At 38.2% G+C, this 21,384-nt stretch overlaps 2 protein-coding genes and 2 pseudogenes across 2 annotated transcripts; 2 read left to right on the forward strand and 2 right to left on the reverse strand.

Moving 5' to 3' along the window:
• Positions 1-6,036: 6,036 nt before the first annotated feature.
• LOC112833198 (microtubule-associated protein RP/EB family member 1 pseudogene) lies at positions 6,037-6,926 on the reverse strand (annotated as a pseudogene).
• A 575-nt stretch (positions 6,927-7,501) lies between these two features.
• On the forward strand, positions 7,502-8,407 carry LOC112833436 (olfactory receptor 4K3-like). The gene has a single exon (XM_025884604.1). It carries the CDS (start codon positions 7,502-7,504, stop codon positions 8,405-8,407), a length of 906 nt encoding a protein of 301 aa, XP_025740389.1.
• Positions 8,408-15,822: 7,415 nt separating this feature from the next.
• Positions 15,823-16,745, reverse strand: LOC112833468 (olfactory receptor 4F15-like; annotated as a pseudogene).
• Positions 16,746-20,127: 3,382 nt separating this feature from the next.
• LOC112832895 (olfactory receptor 4K3-like) lies at positions 20,128-21,075 on the forward strand. Its single transcript, XM_025883739.2, is given in 1 exon segment — positions 20,128-21,075. A coding segment is annotated over 1 exon segment (948 nt).
• Positions 21,076-21,384: the final 309 nt, after the last annotated feature.

Consider the following 21,384-nt stretch of genomic DNA (forward strand, 5'->3'; position numbering starts at 1 on the left):
TTCTCCTTGATCGATCAACTTGGTCTTGGCTTGCTGGCTGTTTGTGCTGATCTTCTGGGGGAGGGGCCTGTTGCTGTGGTTTCCAAATGTCTTTGCCGGAGGCGGAATTGCCCCGCCCTTGTCGGTCCGGGCTAAGGAAGCTGCTCCGGTTTGCTCTCAGGAGCTTTTGTTCCCTGCAAGCTCTCCGTACAGCCTTGGAGGACCAGGGCAGAAATGGTGGCCTCCCAATCTCTACCCGGAGGAGCCGAGAACTCGGGGCCCCGCTCCTCAGTGTGCCCCCAGAGAAAAGCAGTCACTTCCGTGTCCCCGGTCTCCGGCCGCGCCCCGTGCTCACCCGGCCTGTGATCGAGCGTTGCTATCTCTGGCACCCGACCCCGCGCAGACTCTCCAAACCCAGCAGATCCCTGCAGTGCGTTCCCGCACCGCTCCTCCCCGGGAAGGAAGGGGAGTCTCCCCGGATCTGCCGCCTGCTGGGTCCCTGCTGCAGGAGCAGTGGCCCGACTGGGCCGCGGATCACAGTTTATGGCAACCCCGGAGCTGAGAGCCCGCGACTCTGCTCCGTCTCTGCAGCCGGCTTCCCCGCTCCGATCCCTGGGAGGTCTGGCGCACTCAGGCACCCCCGGTCTCTCTGTGACCCCGAGGGTCCTGAGACCACACTGTCCCGGGAGGATTCCACCCCCCGCTTAGCCACTGCAGCGACGTCCCTCCACGGAGCCAACTTCTAAAAGGTCCGATTTTGTGCTCCGCGGCTCTAGCACTTGCCAGAAGCGGCCGACGGAGGCCCCTCCCCCGCCGTCTATCCTCCCGAATATCGCCTCGGATTCACTTCTCCGCACGTCCTACCTTCCAGAAAGTGGTCACTTTTCTGTTCAGAGAGTTGTTGCTACTCTCTTCTTCGGTCTCCTGTTGAGTTCGTAGGTGTTCAGAATGGTTTGATCCCTATTCAGCTGAATTCCTGAGACCAGACGAAATCTAGGTCTCCTACTCCTCCGCCATCTTGCTCCGCCCCCATAGCCGATTATACTTTAATGTAGAGATGTTTCTAGGCTGTCTCAAGACACCACCTTCCTTTATCTATCCGATCTTCAGCCAAGCTGACCAGTGGATTCACATCACTGACACTATCCACATAGTTAATGTCAAGTCCAACAATCCTATCTTTGTACCTCATTGTTTTTCTACATTTGCTTTCCAATCTCCAAGCATCCATCCTTAAACTATGAAGAGAACACTTAAAAATGTACCTTTTCTTTTGAAAAAAAAAAAGAGGTATGTTTTATATAAATTTTCTCTTAATTTCTCTTTATTTTTCTAAAAAGCAATCATTACCATTGAATGAAAGATATTTAAGCATAGATTTTAAATAAATTGGAAGTTAAAGTATATTTCTATATCTTATATATTCAAACAAGACTCCTCCAATTATATATATATGGACATGTGTACATATAACTATCTAATTGCATGAAAAGAAAACTGAAACAGCCCCACCAAAATGTGAACAGATTTTTTTGTGTGTGGTTAAAAAAATAAGAAGAAAATGCAGATAGAGACAGACTATCATATTTCTTTCTCAAACCTCTAAAGTGTTGGATTCTTGATCAATAATACTGAATTTATATAATACTTTATAAATGAAAATAAAGAGGTAGGCTTCCATTATTGTTTTGTTATTTAAAAGAAAATGATGCTGACATTAAATGTTAAACTTAGAACATTGTTCATGTAACCACAAAAATTCTTGGGACTTCAAAATGTTTTTCTACTCCATTAAAACTCACAAAACCAGCAATTCTAGGCTGGCTATTCTGTCTTAGGTACAGTTGGTGCACATCAGTAACCAGCTCATTTCCCTTTGCTGTCTTCTCTGACCGCTCACCTAAATTATCTGGCTTCTAAAAGGACTAGAACTAAATGGCAACTTAGTTCTAAAATAATATTTTTCTTTAAAAAAAAAAGGTAGCCAAAGAAATCCTTTATAACTGTACTTAATTTCCATCACTGGAAATTTTATGATTGTACTGACCAGGTCTGTCTTTGACCTTGACGAAAGGCACACTTTCAGGTGATAGTCTCAATTCAGAGAGACTCAGAAATTAAGAGGTCCCAAGGGAACATAGCATGAGTAGTTTCTTACTCCAGAGGCTATTCTCTACAGTGAATATATGCCTCACACTCTTACGTGAACACTGGTCACAACTGGAAGTGGATTATTTGTTTTGCTGCAATATGATTTTATTCCAGATTCTAGTTTGAGTATAAACAGTTCTTTATCCACTGGAAAAAAATATGATCATATATGGTGTTCTTCTGGTAAGAAGGTAGAGTCTATACTCTGTAAGTTTCTTAATTGCTCCCATAATTCCCTTCCTCTATCACATTTAAGACACTTTCATAATGTTTTAATACCATATATCCATACATACTAATTGGGATGGCTTGGAATTTTTGCACAGCTTCCAGACATAGCAAGGGTTTCTTCTCCCAGCTACATCTTGAGACTTTTGGGCTGCCTATAGCATCAGAAAGAATGCCTTCTATTCAGTGTCACCCCTCCCTAAATGCCCTGGTTGAGGAAGTATTTGTGTTCTCACAGCACCACATTCAGCAGGGTCTACAGTTTTTCTGGATTAAGGGACTGTTCCAGACACAGATATGTAGGCATAATTAACAGAAATTTCCAAACATGGAGAAAATTGTTAATAATTAAGCTCAGGAAAAAACCTGATAGAAAATATGGAATGAAATCTCTCAAAAGTTTTAACAGTCAATATTACCTGGGGATGGAATTATGCTTTTGGAAATGAAGAGAAGGAAATGCAGAATGGTACCAAAGTCAGAAAAGGACGAGAGTCAGAGACACTGAGTGTGCACCCCAGTCACACTATTTCTTTGCTCTGAAACTTCTACCAGGTTACACTGGCAGTCAGCCTCAGAGTAATAAGACCTATTTCATGGGGTTATTGGGGAGATTAAATTAGACAATGCGAGTAAAAGTTTCTGGTACACAGTGAGTATTCAGGGAGAGAAAGGGGGAGACATAGAAAGAAACAGATTAGTCTTCACACCACCTGAAACTAGTAGCTCAAAAACCAAAACCGGAATTGTCTCATTTTCTTTCTTCTTTCCTTTTTTTCCCCTAAGTTTTGATTCTCTTCGGTTAGTTCTGCTTTAAGTCATTTGATTTTACAATTATACTCTTGGAATCTGGTGATTTAACTCTCCCACCTAGGACATGCTTGAAAATAAATTATAACAGTATTATTAATATGACTATTAATATACTTAATTTAGCAGTAATATTTTGTCTTTTGTAATTCAATTAAAATAATATTAACTTTTAAAGCAAGTATTAGGTGAGAAAACATGCATAGGCTTTTATTTCTTTGGTATAACCTACAGCACCTAGAGACTAATTCTTTTTCATCTGCAGTGTCCAAAAGTGATCAGAATATACAGTAAAAATAAGTTCAATAAATTCTTCTTGACCATATTAGAAGAAATTAAAAGGCCCTCCTACATCTAGTATTTTCTAGTCATTTTCATCCCTGGTATCTGATCAACTTCGTGGATTTATTTATATTTCTTATGTCAATTACCTCTTCAGAGGACATGTATTCTTATAAAGAATATGTATTCTTTTTTTTAAATTTTATTTTATTATGTTATGTTAATCACCCTACATTACATCATTAGTTTTTTTTTTTTAGGGACATTTTTCTTTAAATTTTTTTACTGTTATGTTAATCACCATACATTACATCATTAGATTTGATGTAGTGTTCCATGATTCATTGTTTGCATATAACACCCAGTGCTCCATTCAATACATGCCCTCTTTAATATCCATCACCAGGCCAACCCATCCCCCCACCCCCCTCCCCTCTAGAACCCTCAGTTTGTTTCTCCGAGTCCATAGTCTCTCATGGTTTGTCTCAAGAATACATATTTTTCTTGATTCATAGAAATCCTATTTCTTCTCAAAACTGAACTAAACTTTTCTCTAAACCAACATTCTTTCCAGAAGCTAACTCCAAATAGACTCTATTAACTGTGTTACTTTGGGCATTTACCTTTTAACTCAGCTTTTCAGCAGTAAAATGAGTATGATTGTTGCCATGGTTATGAAACAATGATTAAAAATATTTATCATAGCTCTGAGTTATACAGAAGAGGAAAAAAACGTACCTTAGAGCTGGTTTCCAACTTTGATAGAGGACTACGAACACCAGTCATTAGTAGCAGCTGCTGGAGATAATTGATCCATTGTGGCAAAGCCCTTCTGATCAACAAATTTTTAAAAGAAGGTGGCAGAAGCAGATGGCAAAAAAAGAAGGAAAAAGGAAACTGGGAAGAGAGAAAAGCAAAAAAGAAGAGAGAGAGAAATAATATGAATCCATTTTCTAGCCTGAGAGGATTGTTAGATTTTTAAGGTAATTAATTTAAACAGCAAAAATGACAAGTTTAAAGGCAAACTTAGTTTCTCAAACTTGTTTGATAAGAAATCTAATTAATTTGTATTTGCCATTTACTCTGCCATTGCAAAAGAAAGTCTTCTGCCAAAGATTCCTGGAACATCTTTCAAAAATCATCACTTCTTAGGCTAAAGCAAATGAGACTGAATGGAAATGGCTTCCAAATGGATATGTGGGAAATGAAGGAATTTGCCTAACTCTGAAACTCCCATTTGTAATACAAAAAAATATATATATATTTTTTCCTCATGTAGCTTGATGCATAGTCTCTCTCCCAGAGTCAATTAGAGACTTTGGATCATTTTAGTCCATGCGGAGATCTCCAGATTTTAGTTTCTCAGAAGACATCTTGTTTGGAATTGGAAACCTAACACCAGATTGTGTATTTGATGGTCCTATATCGTGTATGGCAGAATGGTTTTGAAACACATTTTAGAGTTTGATATTCAAAACTGTACTTCAGGATTCATTATGGCTGATGTATACTTCGGGCTGTAAGTAATTTCTTACAGGTTATGTAAGCTTTGAATTTCATGAACAGAGAACAATTTCTTCCTCTCGTTCAGGATTTATCCTTTCTTTATGCCTGGAACATTTATTCTTTAATGATTTTTAACTACCTTCTTTTTGATAGTTTATCTGCTCTTATACTTAGTTAACTATGTTCATTAGTGAAAAAGTTTTGTCATTTTGTCAAAAATAGTATTAATATCTCTTTTTAAAGACCGATTCATCTATTTATTCATTAAAAAAATTAACCCTCAATAACGTTAAACATTGTTTCCGTTTTTCAAATTTATAAATAGAAACTATTTTTCTAACATATAGCCCCTACACAATAAAATGTCATTTTAAAAATTGTTATTTTACCTCAGGTCTACAGTATTGAAGTGATCATAATTCTGTTTTTAAAAAAAGATTTTATTTTAAAATAATTTCTACACCCACTGTGGTGCTTGAACTTACAACCCCAAGAATTGCATACTCTACTGACTGAGCCAGCCAAGCACTCCAAATTGACCATAATTCTTGATTCATAACATAGTCTCACTATTTTTGCAAGCCCATTTTGTGTTTTGTTTGCTTGTTCATTTAATGACAAAATTATGCTGATGAAAACATGATCTAAAGATCTAATACAAGATCTAAATAATTGTTAATAACACACAACTGCTTATGTGCTCATCTTTTTTTTTAAGGCATTTATTTATTAAAACATTCTCTGCCAAGATTTCACATTAGCTTAAAATTCAAATCAATCTTTACACTTCTCTACGGAGGTCTCCACTTCAGTGTATCACATAAAAACACCTCCAGCAATCAGTGTTACCAGCGTCCACACAGTGAGCCCCATGGTCAGCCTCTTTGCTCCCTAGGTGACCCAACTAGATGTTAATACTGCTCTGCTACAGGGTAAAAGCTCCTAACCAAACTCATTGGATAAGGGGTGAAATTTCTACAAAGTGCACTTCAAGAAGAGGTACTGTTTACTCATGAAAAGAAACCAGTGAATCCTCTAAGAATAATAAAAGGGGGTATTTTACAGGTAAGCACATGATTTGGAGTGAAGAATTCGGATGTTGCTCTGCTGGTACAGGCCGTTAATACTCTTCTTGTTCCTCCTGTGGGCCCCCTTCATCAGGTATCACAAAGCCTTCATCTGTGGCATACAGAATGTCCACAATCCTCTGCATTACCGGGTTTTCCCCCTCGTTCTCCTGGCAAATTAATTCAATGTTCCTTAGCTTTCCAAAGTAGAAATCTCTCTTTCTCCAAGTCTCCGACGGTAACTTTCAATACGTTGACCTGCTGCATCAATTCAGCTGCTTCGTCATCCCTGTTGCCCACACCAGGATTCTTTCGCACCACACCAGGGCCAGCCTTGGTTGCAGTAGTTCTGTGTGTTGCATGGGCCTCTGTGGAGCTGCACTGCTAGAGATGAGAGGTTTCTTCGGTTTGTTCAGAGCTGGAGCAACAAGGGAGGGAGCCACTGCAGTTTCTTGACCTTGTCTGGCAGCTACGGGGTCACAGTCTTTTCCATCATAGTTTGCATCAAAAAACTTCTTGAACCACTGAACAAATTCAAAATTGTCCTGAAACTTTCCTTTTACTAATTTGTCCACAGGAATTATTTTGTCAACACCCATTCTCTTAAAACCTGCTTGTAGTATTTTGAAGTTCTGGATGTATTCATGTTCTAGCTTAGCCTGGAATTTCACTTTCTTCAAGGCAATGGAGCCAGGGAACAGCATGTCCATAAACCGACAGTAGGCAGCCCCTGAGCACAACTGTTCGATCTTCGTCAGATTCAGCTGCAGAGACTCATTGATCCAGGCCAGCATGTCATGTCGACTTATGTTATCACTGGTGACTGATGTTGAATATACGTTCACTGCCATCTTTGGCTCTCGGCGGGACCGTGTCCACGGCCTGTGCACAGCTTCGGTTCCGTCTTCGTCTCATTCAAACCGCCCTATGTGCTCATCTTTATGCTGACCTTTCACCTCTCTTTACTTGAGGTTATTTACATCTTACATCTTCTCTTTCTGTACATAGTTTTATCACTTATATGAGTTCCTGCAATGTATACTGTTATTTTTCTATTGCTTTTCATTTTATAAAAATTGTGCTGAGTGGATCCATTTTGGACTTCTTTTTCTTTCATTATTATGTCTAAGATACATCTGTATCATTTTATAATTGTAATTTGTTATGGTTCTGAATAATATTCCATGGTCTTGTTTATGGGGATTATTATATTTCTCTTTATAATCATGTATGATTATATAATTATATAATCATGTATGAATTTATCTTGGGTATGAAAATGGGAGTGAAAATGATGAACCACAGAATTCATGAATATTGAGCTTTGCAAGATAAGGCCAACATTTTTCTAGACTGATTATATTAGTATATACTTCCATCAGCAATGTATAAGAAATCTTCTTGATTCACATACTCTTTATTCAGAAAATCTAATTTCCTGTCTTTTCTTCAGATAAATTTAGAACAAACTGGACTAAATGGAAGAAGTAAACCAGTCTGTGGTGTCTGAATTTATTATTTTGGGGCTTTGTAGCTCATGGGAGCTCCAGGCCTTCCTACTAGTGATATTTTCTTCACTTTATTTGATCACCATTTTAGGCAACATCTTCATTGTGCTCCTAATTATTGCTGACCTTCATCTCCACTCCCCCATGTACTTCCTGTTAGCCAATCTTTCATTCATTGACTTCTGCCTTTCCTCAGTCACTACCCCTAAAATGATCACAGACTTTCTCAAGGAAAACAAGACTATCTCCTTTGAAGGCTGCATGTGTCAGATTTTCTTTGGACATTTCTTTGGAGGGGGTGAGATGGTGCTGCTTGTGTCAATGGCCTATGACCGTTATGTGGCCATCTGCAAGCCACTTCATTACTCCAGCATCATGAACAGGCAAATGTGCATTGGGTTAGTGATGACATCATGGATCATTGGGCTTGTGCATTCAGTAAGCCAACTAGCTATGATTATAAAGCTGCCCTTCTGTGGACCAAAGGAATTGGATAGCTTTTTCTGTGATATTCCATTGGTGATCAAGCTAGCCTGCATAGACACCTCTATTCTAGAAATGTGGATAAATGCTGACAGTGGGGTACTGGCAACCACCTGCTTCATTCTGTTGCTAATCTCTTACTCTTATATTCTGTTTACCATCTGCCTTCACTCCAAGGATGGGGCATCCAAGGCTCTTTCCACCTGCACTGCCCACATCACAGTGGTAGTGTTATTCTTTGGGCCTTGCATCTTTATCTACCTGTGGCCACTCAGCATCACCTGGGTGGACAAGTTTCTTGCTGTATTTTATGCAGTCATCACACCTCTCCTAAATCCAGCCATTTATACTCTAAGGAACAAAGAAATTAAAAATGCCATTAAGAGACTATGATGTTAACATATGGATTTCCGTATTTCAGGGTCTCACAGTATAAAAAAGTTCACTTAGGATCTCTAAATTAGCCATGCCTGTCCTGTTGCTTGGGACTGGGTAGCATTCCCCACTTCACATACGGAAATCATGTGTATCTCCAGATACAAGTTTTATGCCAATTCTATCCCATTCCACAATCATTTGCTGATCACAATGCAAAAACTCCAATGTCTGGAAAATTTGGCAAGTCTTTATGGCTATGATTTTGGTTGTGCTCAAGAATGATTTAAAATTAATAACAAGTTAATGTTACTTACTAGTATTGGTGCTGCCACTTCAACACCTTATCTTAAAATTTTCCATTTATGCTAAGCATTTCTTTGAGCAAAGCATTTCACATAGATCTCTAAATTTTGGTCACTAGGTCAGTGCATTGAATATTGCTCTTTATAAATGGATAAATCAGTCTCTCAGTTGATATTTTAGCTACCTTATCTGGAGAGACAGCAGTAAAGGTAATAATTAAGTATTCCTTACCATACTCAGAAAAGAAATGAATCATAATTATAATCTGATGAAAATGTTGTTCCCTCAACCTCATATTTTAGCCATTTGTGAAACAGTGTAATTATCTTCAGAAGATGTGCTAAATTAAATACAAAGATGGATATACTAACAACCTTTGGGGATTTTGCTTCTTCTCTTTTTATTTGTAAATGGGTTAGAAAGTTCATTATCTGTATCAGATAAAAACAGGGAAAAGTGTTATGAAAGTGAGGACCAAAAGTCTGATTTTAGAATAAATTATCCATTTAATTCACTTCAGTGTTCAGATGGCCTGTAAGCAACCGGATTATATACAAAGTTTGTGAATTGTTCATTACTACACATAACATAACTGAAAAGGGATGGAAGCAGAAGAATGTTCATCTTTAGCCCAGAAGGCTGATCTGTAGCCTACATAGCTCCAGTAAGGATCAAATACGTGCTGGTTGCTACATTCTTAAAGGGTCTCATGACTGCCTGTACATCTCACCGATAGTTAATATTGAGCTGAATGATAAGCACCACAGAAATCTTGCAAACGTAGTTTATGAGTAGAAATTCAAAGAAAACATTTGTGAGGTAACACTCCTTGCATGTCCCCTCTCCCTTGAATACCAAGCATATAATCACCAGCTTCATACAGCAAAAGTGCAGCCCTTTCTGCCCATGGGTCCTGTCCCCATGCTTTAATAAAAGCACCTTTTGGCACCAAAAACATCTCAAGAATTCTTTCTTGACCATGCCCTCGAAAACCCACATCAATAACTAAATTGAGAATTCTTCCTACTGTATGCCTCAAAAAGGTATGCAAATTTACATCCCCTTATCTGAATGAAATCCATGGAGCCTGATATACTTCAAATTTCATATTGTTTTTTTAAATGATGAATTAAGCAGAAATTTTATTTCCAAGCTCATCAAAGATTATTAGAAACACGAAGTATCCTTTTAAAAATGTCTCAAATCAAAGGCACATCAACAAAGTAAAACACTTGTGACATTAAGAATTCATTTAGGTTGTCATATTTTCACACTATTTTGTGTTTAATCACTTGCATGTTCTGATGATCACACTAAAACATTTTTTAAAGACATGAAATAATGTATTTTTTTAAGTACAACCACAACTGTAAAATAGAGGAACTTAAGAAGACAAAGACCAAGTCCACTTTGCACATAGGATAGGGTCATCTAATACCCAACACCACATGAATCTTTCCAAACAAGTTTGCTAAGACACAGCTCCCATGTTTAGTGTTACAAATAAAACAATCCTCTCATTTAGAAAAATCAAGACATCATTTGATTAATAAAGCTTATTCTTCCCCCGGTTTTATACTTGCTTGTCTTCATTTAGAAACTATAAATTCATGAGAAAAGAACAAGTTTTTGTTAGGGTATAAAAATCTTAGGAACAACAAATTACTAATATTCAACTTTTTAATAAGGAAAAATGTTTCCTTCCCAAGATGGAAATATCCAGTAAATAAAGCAAACATAATATTCCAGGTACAGGAACAATAGTAATTCCCTTATGAAAGAGGTATATTTGGTGGTATCATTTTCTTTTTCTTAAAGAGTCTCATGACTGCCTGTACATGTGGGACTTGAACTCAGGACCCTGAGATCAAGACCTGAGTTGAGATAGTCACACACTTAACAGATTGAGCCACCCAGGTGCCCCTCACTTTTGTTGGCCTTAAATATAAAAACACTTTACCAAAAGAACCAGGCCATTATTATTTAAAATGTACTCCTTCATCCAGTTTCCTTAGCTAAGTAGAAACTCATAAATTTCCATAGAATTTTGACTACAGGACCAAAGCCACAGGAAAGGCCTGAAAATATATGAAAGTCATGTGGCTGGAGAAAAGTATTTTCTTGGGGACTTGAAGGTAGTCATTCATCGCTTTGCGCTGAAAAGTCATTCCTCAGGAGACTTCTTCCTTACAGCCTTTAAAATACTGCACAGGATCTGGGCTCCCAGCTGGAAAACCTACCAGCAGGGCATCCTTGCAGGCATTCTGCATGCAATACTGCTGAAGCTCTGGAGCTGCCTAGGAGCCTGGGAGACCATGATCCTCCCCACACTGGCCTCCAACAGTTGCTGTTCCAGCCGGTGCTGCAGGTGATCACACTGGCCCCCAAAACAAATGGTGGCAATGGGCTCCCGGGGCCAAGGAGCCAGGCCCCAATTTCATATTGTTTTTTAAAGGTAACATGGTCTGGGGCGATCTATCCTGGGATCTAGCACCACATCGGACTCCATGCTTACAGGGAGCCTGCGTCTCCCCTGCCTGCGCCTCGCCCTGCTTGTGCTTGCACTTGTGCTCTCCCTCTCTTTCTGTCTGTGTCAAATAAATAAATTTAAATAAAATCTTTTAAAAAATAAAAAAGGTAACATACTCTTTTGTACTTTGTAACATTCCAATACAGAGAGTCTGAAACACAAACCCTTATATAAAATAATTATTATTTCTGTGTGTGTGTATACATATATATTCTGAGTTTTTTTTGTGTGTTTTATATCTCTGTACATCAGTTTGGTGTACAGAGATCCACCTGTATCTCTGTTAAAGTGAAAAAAAAAAAGAATCAGAAACCAACCTTCTATTGACTTGTCTTTGAATCCACTAATTCATCTTCTGTGTTCACTCTGTTTTTAAGCCCACTTAAATTCATAACTCTATGTTGCTTTTACAGCTCTAAAATATCATTTGGTTAGTTTTTACATATTCCATTTCTCTATTAAAATTTTTTATCTTTTCTCCATTTTTTCAACTGTTTAAGCTCTTTTTAAAAATAGGTGATTTTATATTCTACTAATTTCAACAATTGAGCCCTCTGTGTTCTTCTTCTAACTATTTTCCTCTTAATTATGAGGCATATATCCCTGCTTCTTTGCATGTTCTTATTTTATGTGTTTTAGGCATTGTGTATAAAAAATCATATAGATTTGACTTAACATATTCCTCCAGAAACTATTCACGGTTTCTTCTATGAGGCATAAAAGGTTAAAGTGTAATCACCTCAATCCAATCAAGTACTGAGCTTATTTGAATCAGACTGTAGTTTTTATAAGACTCAGTATACTTCTGGTTTATACCTGCTCCTTGGATATATCCCTTCCAAGTTTTTTTTTTTTTTTTGGCTTAACTTTTTCCTTTATTAGATAATTAACCGTTTGCCTAACATTCTTCAAAGATGACTGATTTTTTAAATTACGATCATAAACTCATGGATCTAAACATGTCTAATAGGTTTCAAACCATTGTAATTATTATTCTTACTGAAGCTCAGATTGTCCCATCTTTGGTCAAAGGGAGCTGAAGGTTGGTTTCTGATTCTTTTTTTTTTTACTTTAAAATTTTTTATTGTTATGTTAATCACCATACATTACATCATTAGTTTTTGATGTAGTGTTCCATGATTCATTGTTTGTGCATAACACCCAAGCTCCACGCAGAACGTGCCCTCTTTAATACCCATCACCAGGCTAACCCATCCCCCCACCCCCCTCCCCTCTAGAACCCTCAGTTTGTTTCTCAGAGTCCATCATCTCTCATGGTTCATCTCCCCCTCCAATTCCCCTCCTTCATTCTTCCCCTCCTGCTATCTTCTTCTTTTTTTTTTTTCTTAACATATATTGCATTATTTGTTTCAGAGGTACAGATCTGTGATTCAACAGTATTGCACAATTCGCAGTGCTCACCATAGCACATACCCTCCCCAATGTCTATCACCCAGCCACCCCCTCCCTCCCCTCCCCCACCCCTCCAGCAACCCTCAGTTTGTTTCCTGAGATTAAGAATTCCTCATATCAGTGAGGTCATATGATACATGTCTTTCTCTGATGGACTTATTTCACTCAGCATAACCCCCTCCAATTCCATCCATGTCGTTGCAAATGGCAAGATCTCATTCCTTTTGATGGCTGCATAATATTCCATTGTGTATATATACCACATCTTCTTTTTTTTTAAGATTTATTTATTTATTTGAGAGAGAGAGAGCATGAGAGGGGGGAGGGTCAGAGGGAGAAGCAGACTCCCTGCTGAGCAGGGAGCCTGATGCGGAACTTGATCCTGAGACTCCAGGTTCATGACCTGAGCTGAAGGAAGTCGCTTAACCAACTGAGCCACCCAGGTGCCCTATACCACATCTTCTTTATCCATTCATCTGTCGATGGGCATCTTGGCTCTTTCCACAGTTTGGCTATTGTGGACATTGCTGCTATAAACATTGGGGTGCACGTACCCCTTCGGATCCCTACATTTGTATCTTTGTGGTAAATACCCAGTAGTGCAATTGCTGGATCATATGGCAGCTCTATTTTCAACTGTTTGAGGAACATCCATACTGTTTTCCAGAGGGATTGCACCAGCTTGCATTCCCACCAACAGTGTAGGAGAGTTCCCCTTTCTCCGCATCCCCGCCAACATCTGTCATTTCCTGACTTGTTAATTTTCGCCATTCTGACTGGTGTGAGGTGGTATCTCATTGAGGTTTTGATTTGGATTTCCCTGAGGCCAAATGATGTTGAGCACTTTTTCACGTGTCTGTTGGCCATTTGGATGTCTTCTTTGGAAAAATGTCTGTTCATGTCTTCTGCCCATTTCTTGACTGGATGATTTGTTCTTTGGGTGTTGAGTTTGGTAAGTTCTTTATAGATTTTGGATACTAGCCCTTTATCTGATATGTCATTTGCAAATATTTTCTCCCATTCTGTCCGTTGTCTTTTGGTTTTGTGGACTGTTTCTTTTGCTGTGCAAAAGCTTTTTATCTTGATGAAATCCCAATAGTTCATTTTTGTCCTTGCTTCCCTTGCCTTTGGCAATGTTTCTAGGAAGAAGTTGCTGCAGCTGAGGTTGAAGTGCTTGCTGCCTGTGTTCTCCTTTAGGATTTTGATGGCTTTCCAAGTTTTAATTATGATTCTAATGGATCTCTTGCTCCTCAGTCTGAAAGATTTTAGGTGATTCAGTTTTGCCCTTCAGAATTTTTTTTTAAGTTTTTTTATTTTTAAGTAATCTCTACACCCAAATGTGGGGCTCAAACTCACAATCCTGAGATCAAGAATTGTTGCAGGCTCTGCAACTGAGCCAGACAGGTGCCCTGCCCTGCAGAATTTTTGAGCTTATAACTTTAGTCTTATCCTTTTTCCTGCTAGCCTCAGAAGTACAGCAGATTCCTCACTCAGAAATCTGGCTTTATGTTTGTCCTTTTCAATTTAATGTGCCCAATAAGAATCCATTACAAACATAAATATTAAGCAACAGAGTACTAATGAACAGGAAAACGTGAAATATTACTGATTTTATAACCAGAAAGAATTGCAAATATTCAGGATATAGAGTCCTTTCAAAATCTAGCAGTGAATTTGGCTTGGTCTTCTTATCATCAAACCAAAATATAAATTAAATTAGTTTCACAATTTCTACAGATTACACACATGTTGGGGTTAATGTAGAGGGTGAAATCAGCCATAATACCTGGCTTGCTAAAATGTAACACGGAAGCCGCTGGGAGCGAAGGAGGGTTTCGGAGAAGGGCTAGGCCTTTGGAATGCGGAGGCCCATGTGACCACTCTGCCGTAGGAATGTCGCCAGGAGTTACCTTCCTTGAGGCTCTCTTAGCCCAAACAGCCATCCTGAGATCTAAGAGATGTGTGCATTGTCCCTTAGGCTACGTTTAGTAGAACAGGCAGATCAGCATATGGTATCTTTCCCATAAATCCTCCCAGTTTCAGTAAGACCCCTTGTCATACATCACATGCTTGAGAAACAGCAATAAGGATTTGTGATTCTCCTGAAGGACCAATAAAAGCAGGAGCACAGAAGAGCAAACAGTCTTGTCTGAGCATTGACCCCCTTGACTTCTCCTCTCTTTCACGGCAAAGTTTGGAGTCATCTTTCATTCATTGGTACAGGGATTGCTGGCCATCACTGGCACACACACACACACACATATACTTGAGACCCATAGCTTGAGCAAGAAAAGAGTTATACGAGACCACTTACTAGAGAAAAATTGTCAACAAACAATTTGGACAGAGTAATCGTTCAAATAATAATATCAGCCATGAAATTATCAGATTAATATCTATTTGACAGTTAAAGAATATCTGCTGATTGAGTCATAGACATTAAGTCAGAAGTTCAAAAATTGTGAAATAAGATATAAATATGTATAATATAAATATCATATATTTATAATAAAGATTATATATGTATATATATATTTCCTTGCCCTAGGCCAACTGGAGATGACTTGAGTCCATGGAATGGAGGCAAGCAAGGGTGAGAGTAATAGCCACATACCAAATACATGAAACATGCTATCTCTGAGGCTCTCCCTCTTGTTTTCCCACCTACGTATCTCAACCTTTCCTTATTACTTCTGTCTACCTCACATCTCCCTCTTTGATCCTTTTTTCTCCAGGTTTTAAATTCTCTCTCATATATTTTTTGTCTTTCAGAAAAAATAAAATTGAATTATTCATATCCCAGGTTTAAATTGAAGGAAAGCTGTATATTTCATAGTTCCCTCAAAAGTTTGAGTATATTAGTTCTAAATTGATCAATTTGAATTCAGACAATCTAATTAATGTCTGAGGTCATACTTTTAGCAGATTCTAAGTCTATAATCTGTGCTTTTTCATCAACTTCCCATAAACTTTTCTTGGGACTTTAATTCAGTTGCCAAACATCTTGTTAAATAGAGTTAACCTGATAGTTCCATGTACCCTCATAATTAGTGATCTATTCTGAATATTATAAAATGGTGGCTTTAGAAAAAAAAAGCTCCAAATTTTGTATAATTATTTAAGCATTTGTATTACATGAAGTTGTTTGAAAATGCAAAGAGTAACTTGTGTTCCTGCGAGTTATTTAGGAGATCATTCTCAAACTCAGGAGTTGACTATGCAGTCTCTTCATTGCCATCTTCATGTCCTTGTTCCTCAATGTGTAGATAATAGGATTCAGAATGGGTGTAATCATAAAGTCCAAAATGGCAAGAAATTTATCCACTGACACGGTGGGAAATGGCCACACATAAACAAAAATGCATGGTCCAAAGAACGAAATCACCACAGTGATGTGAGCTGACAGAGTAGAAAAGGCCTTAGACAAACCACCACGTATGGAATGTTTCCATACAGTGACGAGGATGAAGACATAGGAGATAAGCAATGAGAAGAAGGTTCCCATGGAAATGAACCCACTGATGACAATAACCACGAATTCCATTCTGTAGGTCTCTGTGCAGGCAAGTCTGATAAACCAAGGAAGGTCACAGTAAAAGCTATCTATTTCATTAGGACCACAAAAAGGCAAGCGGTCAACAAAAGCTAACTGGGCCACAGAATGAATGAAGCCAATAGCAAAATGCACATCTGCGGGCTCATGATAGTCATGTAGTGGAGGGGCTTACATATGGCCACATATCTGTCTAAGGCCATGGCGACGAGCAGCACCATCTCAGATCCACCCAGGACATGAAGGGCAAATATCTGGATGACACATCCTTGAAAGGATATGGTTTTGTGCCCAGAGTACAGGTCATGAATCATCTTAGGAACAGTTAAGGTAGAAAAACACAAATTAATAAATGAGAGATTAGCTAAAAGGAAGTACATGGGGGACTGTAAGTAAGGATCAAAGGTCACTACAAACACGACAAGGAAGTTTCCCAGAACAATTGTTACATAAAACACTGTAGAGAAGGCAAGGAGAAAATGCTGCACTGGTCTAGATGTAGAAAGTCCCAGCAACACAAATTCAGACACTGAAGAGTAATTTGATTTATTCATTGACTTTGTGTTACCTAAAAGGGACAAATAAAAATAATTATAAAGGGATGCACCAGAGCTCTTGAAAGAAACAGATGTCATTAAGTTTCAAATTCTGACATTAAAGAAAAAACTTCAGTCTTGTCACAAAGTCCTTTGAAAAAGTCATAGAAAGTTTATTCATTTAACAAATGTTCATTGAGCAGCTACCATGAAGACTTATGTACCTGGCACTGTGCCACATTCTGGGGTATAATATTGTACAGAGCAAAATGGAGTCCCTCATGTCAAGCAGGAACCTGTATCAAGCAATGACACAAGCAGTTCAGGTACTGCAGCTAGGAGATACTGCCAGGACCAGTGTAAGCTGACACCCCAGAACTGATAATGAGCAGAACCAGAGGAAGTCTGCAGAGACCCCAAACTGATTAAATCCTTTTTAAAAGGGAAGGATTTTGGCAGTAAACTGTCAGACTCTTCATACCTGACCCCTCTATGTCTGACCACTTAGAAAAGGCAACTGCTGTATAAGGCTCTGCCCAGTTGATCTTTGAACAAAACTGAGATCCTTCACTGCTTGAACTTAAGAAGCAGTAAGTGGCCAGAACTGATCCAGACCGGACAGAGGTCTTATCTCAACTGTGAGCCCCCAGACTGACTTTGCGTTTGGTTTGTTAACTTCCTACACCCTCTGTTTTCTTGTTTGTTGTGTGGTTTGTCTTGTGTCCTGCTCTGTGTGCTGTGTAAGAAGCCAAGTTTAATCACATGGTGAATTGTCATTGAGTTTGGAATCCTGAACCTGCTTTATAATTGTGATTTAACTTTGCTTTATGATTGACTAAAGCTGACATTGTGGAAAGACACAACTAATGTGTGTGCCTTCATAGCATGTTCATGACAAATATATACCCGGTCTTTATGTAGTTTGTAGTCTAGTTGTGAAGCTAGGCATTAAATAACTAATGATATAACTAGATGATTATAATGGTAATTAGTTATTTGAAGAAAAGAACAAAGGGCTATGAGAATTACAAGAACTCACAGCAGTGCCATCTGCCGTGATCTGGAAGAAGACATTTGTGCTATGATCTCAGTAAGCAAGCATCTGGTTTCAGAGGTGATCTGTGTAAGGTAAGTACATCCCAGATCACTAATGTTTGAACTCACACATTTAAAGTCTTACCCCTATTTTAAGACTAAATTCTTTCTTTCCCCCTGAAGCATTTTTCCCCATACCTATCTATAGTGTTTAGAGCTCTGAATGTGTTATTCAGTGAATGTCTTGTGGGAAAGAGTATGGGTTTTCTCTCCCAACTAATCCCTGGGACTTCTGGATTCCTAACAGCATTTCACACACTAACAAAAGCACTGCCTATCTACCTTCTTAGATGCTCCCAGATGTCCAGGAGAAGACTCGTTCTCAAAAACCTTCCAACTTATCCTGATATTTTCTAATCCTTTTGGATTTTACATGTTTTACCTTCCCTCAAGGTAGCAAACAGAGAAATGCTTTAGGAAAAAATTAATAGGCCAAAGTGCCTAAAATTTAAAATCAAACAATGAAACAATTGATTTTTATGTGAACCTACATATCTCATTCCTATTATTAGCCATTTACAATTATTCATGTCTCTGTTACCTTTTTATTGAACAAAATGTCCTACTTCAGAAATCTTATTTGTTTTATAAAAAAATTTTTTTTAAATCAATCTTATTTATTTCTTAGTCTTGTCAAAACCAAGGTTTCTACCAGAAGTGATTTTCTAGTTGGGAATTTACATTAGAAGCTTTGGAAACAGACAGACCTCAGTGTATATTCTACTTCTATTACTTTTTATTTTACAATGTGGAAAATAGATCATTGGTGTATCTATGTACATAGTTTGTGAGGTTGCAAGGTTCACGTTAAATATACTTACCAGAAAATAAATACATAAAATAAAATAAAATAATTAGAATTCAATAGTGAGATGACAGACACAAGGACATCACATCCACATGTTGATTTTTGTTAAAAAAAAAAAAGGCTCACACTTTTTGAATAAAAAAAAAACTTAGAAGGAGAAAGAACAAAGCCCAATAGGAAAAATGAAATAAAAAAAAAAAAGAGGAGTGTCGAGTTCAAAGAAAAGGAGAGGTAAATAATCCTTAAAAATAGGGAAAACATTTAATCTCACAATAAGAAATTAAAACTACACTCAGTTGCCATTTCTCATCATCATATGACAATAACACTGCATTGGAGAGGCTGGGAAAAAACAAGTAATTTGTATGTTGCTGGTGGAAATGCAAAATGCTTTAAGCCCTATGGGAGGAATACAAACAGAAAAATAAAAAGCAAAACAAATAAATGCTTTTAAGGTGCTTAACATAGACTTGGTACATAATAAGAGCTACTTAGTCAACTCTATAATCTGAACTTTAAAGTCTGAAAAAATAGCATACTAGAAAGATATGGAAATAAAGAGAACAAATGAAAGAGTGGAAAAAGAGAAGGAATGAAGGAGAAAAAGACTTGGCCTCCTGGCTTACAGAAAACAGTAAATATATGTATTTCCACAGAGGTCAATTTAAACAGTATGTCAACAGTTTAGGTACAAATGAACTCCCATGAAGAACAGTCAGGAGTAAAAGTAGCTTTCATATGTCCATAATTTAATCCAATCTCAGAAAAGAAATCTCTGTTACCAGGGAGAACCAAGGACCAGTCAATGTATGTTCATAAATAATGTTACTCAGGCCAAGGAATATACATAAGTTTGTAGAAATATACTTTCATGGGAATAATTCAAATGCAGGGAAATACTGGATATTACAAATGCATAGTCAGCATCTGGGGTCTCTTTTGGAACACCAATATCTTTTCTCAAGTTATTTGATGAACAGTTTTCCCCAGAGTTTCTGAAAGTTTGGTTCAGGTCAGTCTGCTAACACATACCCACTTAGCAAGAGATTTGTTTCTGAGAAGCATGTTTTGTATCAGAAAGGTAGTATTCAGTTATTGCCCTGGGGGGATAGAACCTCTGAATATATTTTAAAGCTATTCATTCTCCCTGCAGAAGAGGTAGATTCAAGCCTTGGAGAAATTATTTCTGTAATACATTACTACTGACATTTTTCATCAGAATATTCATTTTTGATTCCCATAACAGCTATACTTCTGATAGGTAAGGTTTCTGAACCATCCTTCTTTACTTAGCTCCCCATCTTGACTATAAGACTGTGTCTACCTATAAATTCAAGAAAACTTTATTTTCAATTTTCAGCTACTACAATGGTAAGATTTGAATTTTGCCCGTGAGTAGGACTTATCTGCTCTCTAGTACCTGAGCATTAATGAGGTTCTTCTTTCCATTCTAGAAGTTCTTAGTTCATCTCTTTCTTTGGGCTGCATTAGAACACCATGTACTAAATGGAGAAAGCAAATCAGTCTGTAATGTCTGAGTTCATTTTTCATGGACTTTTTGATTCAAGGGAGCTCCAGACCTTCCTCCTACTGCCTTTTTCTATGCTCTACCTGCTGACTGTTGTGGGCAACCTCCTTGTTGTGCTCTTATTCATCACGGATCCTCATCTCCATTCCCCAATGTACTTTCTCTTAGCCAACCTCTCATTTGTGGACTTCTGCCTTTCCTCAGTAACTACCCCTAAATTGACCACAGACTTCCTAAAGGATAATAAGACCATCTCCTTTGGCGGCTGCATGACCCAGATCTTCGGTGTGCATTTTTTTGGAGGGGATGAGATGGTGCTGCTAGTGACAATGGCCTATGATCGTTATGTGGCCATCTGCAAGCCACTCCATTACTCCAGCATCATGGACAGACAAAAGTGCATCTGGCTAGTTTTGATAGCATGGATCACTGGCTTTGTGCATGCCATGAGCCAACTAGCCATGATTTTAGATCTGCCCTTCTGTGGACCCAGAATAGTGGACAGTTTTTTCTGTGATATCCCTTTGGTGATCAAATTGGCCTGCATGGATACACATACTCTGGGAATGTTGATAAATGCTGACAGTGGGATCTTGGCAACAACTTGCTTCATTCTCTTACTGATTTCCTATACCTATATCCTAGTGATTGTTCACCTTCATTCTAAGGATGGAGCATCAAAGGCACTCTCTACCTGTACTTCCCACATCACAGTGGTGCTGCTATTCTTTGGACCCTGCATCTTCATCTATCTGTGGCCACTTAGCATCACTTGGGTGGACAAGTTTCTTGCTGTGTTTTATACAGTAATCACACCTCTCCTGAATCCAGCCATTTATACACTGAGAAATAAAGAGATTAGGAATGCCATAAAGAGACTGGTAAGTCAGCATATGTATTCACAGGATAATTTTTAGTTTTCTCATGTAATCAGAAAATGCATACCAATTTGGCCACGTTTTGACCTAAAAACTAAACTGGAAATGTGACTTACTCATATCTGTAAGCTTGAAGTATTCCCAGAAGTATGGTTTGTGTTTATTTCATTACAAAAATATGTTCAAAAATCCAACACTTGGGATGTCTAGTTGGCTCAATCAGTTAAACCTCTGATTCTTGACTTTGGCTGAGGTCACAATCTCAGGGTCATGGAATTGAGCTCTACATCAGTTTGCATGCTCAGCTGTGATTCTGGTTGAGGATTCTCTCTCTCCCCCTACTCCTCC

This window comes from Callorhinus ursinus, unplaced genomic scaffold (genome assembly GCF_003265705.2).
Source record: "Callorhinus ursinus isolate GAN/ISIS: 27379988/994484 unplaced genomic scaffold, GSC_fseal_2.0 scaffold25, whole genome shotgun sequence".
NCBI classification, from domain to species: domain Eukaryota; kingdom Metazoa; phylum Chordata; class Mammalia; order Carnivora; family Otariidae; genus Callorhinus; species Callorhinus ursinus.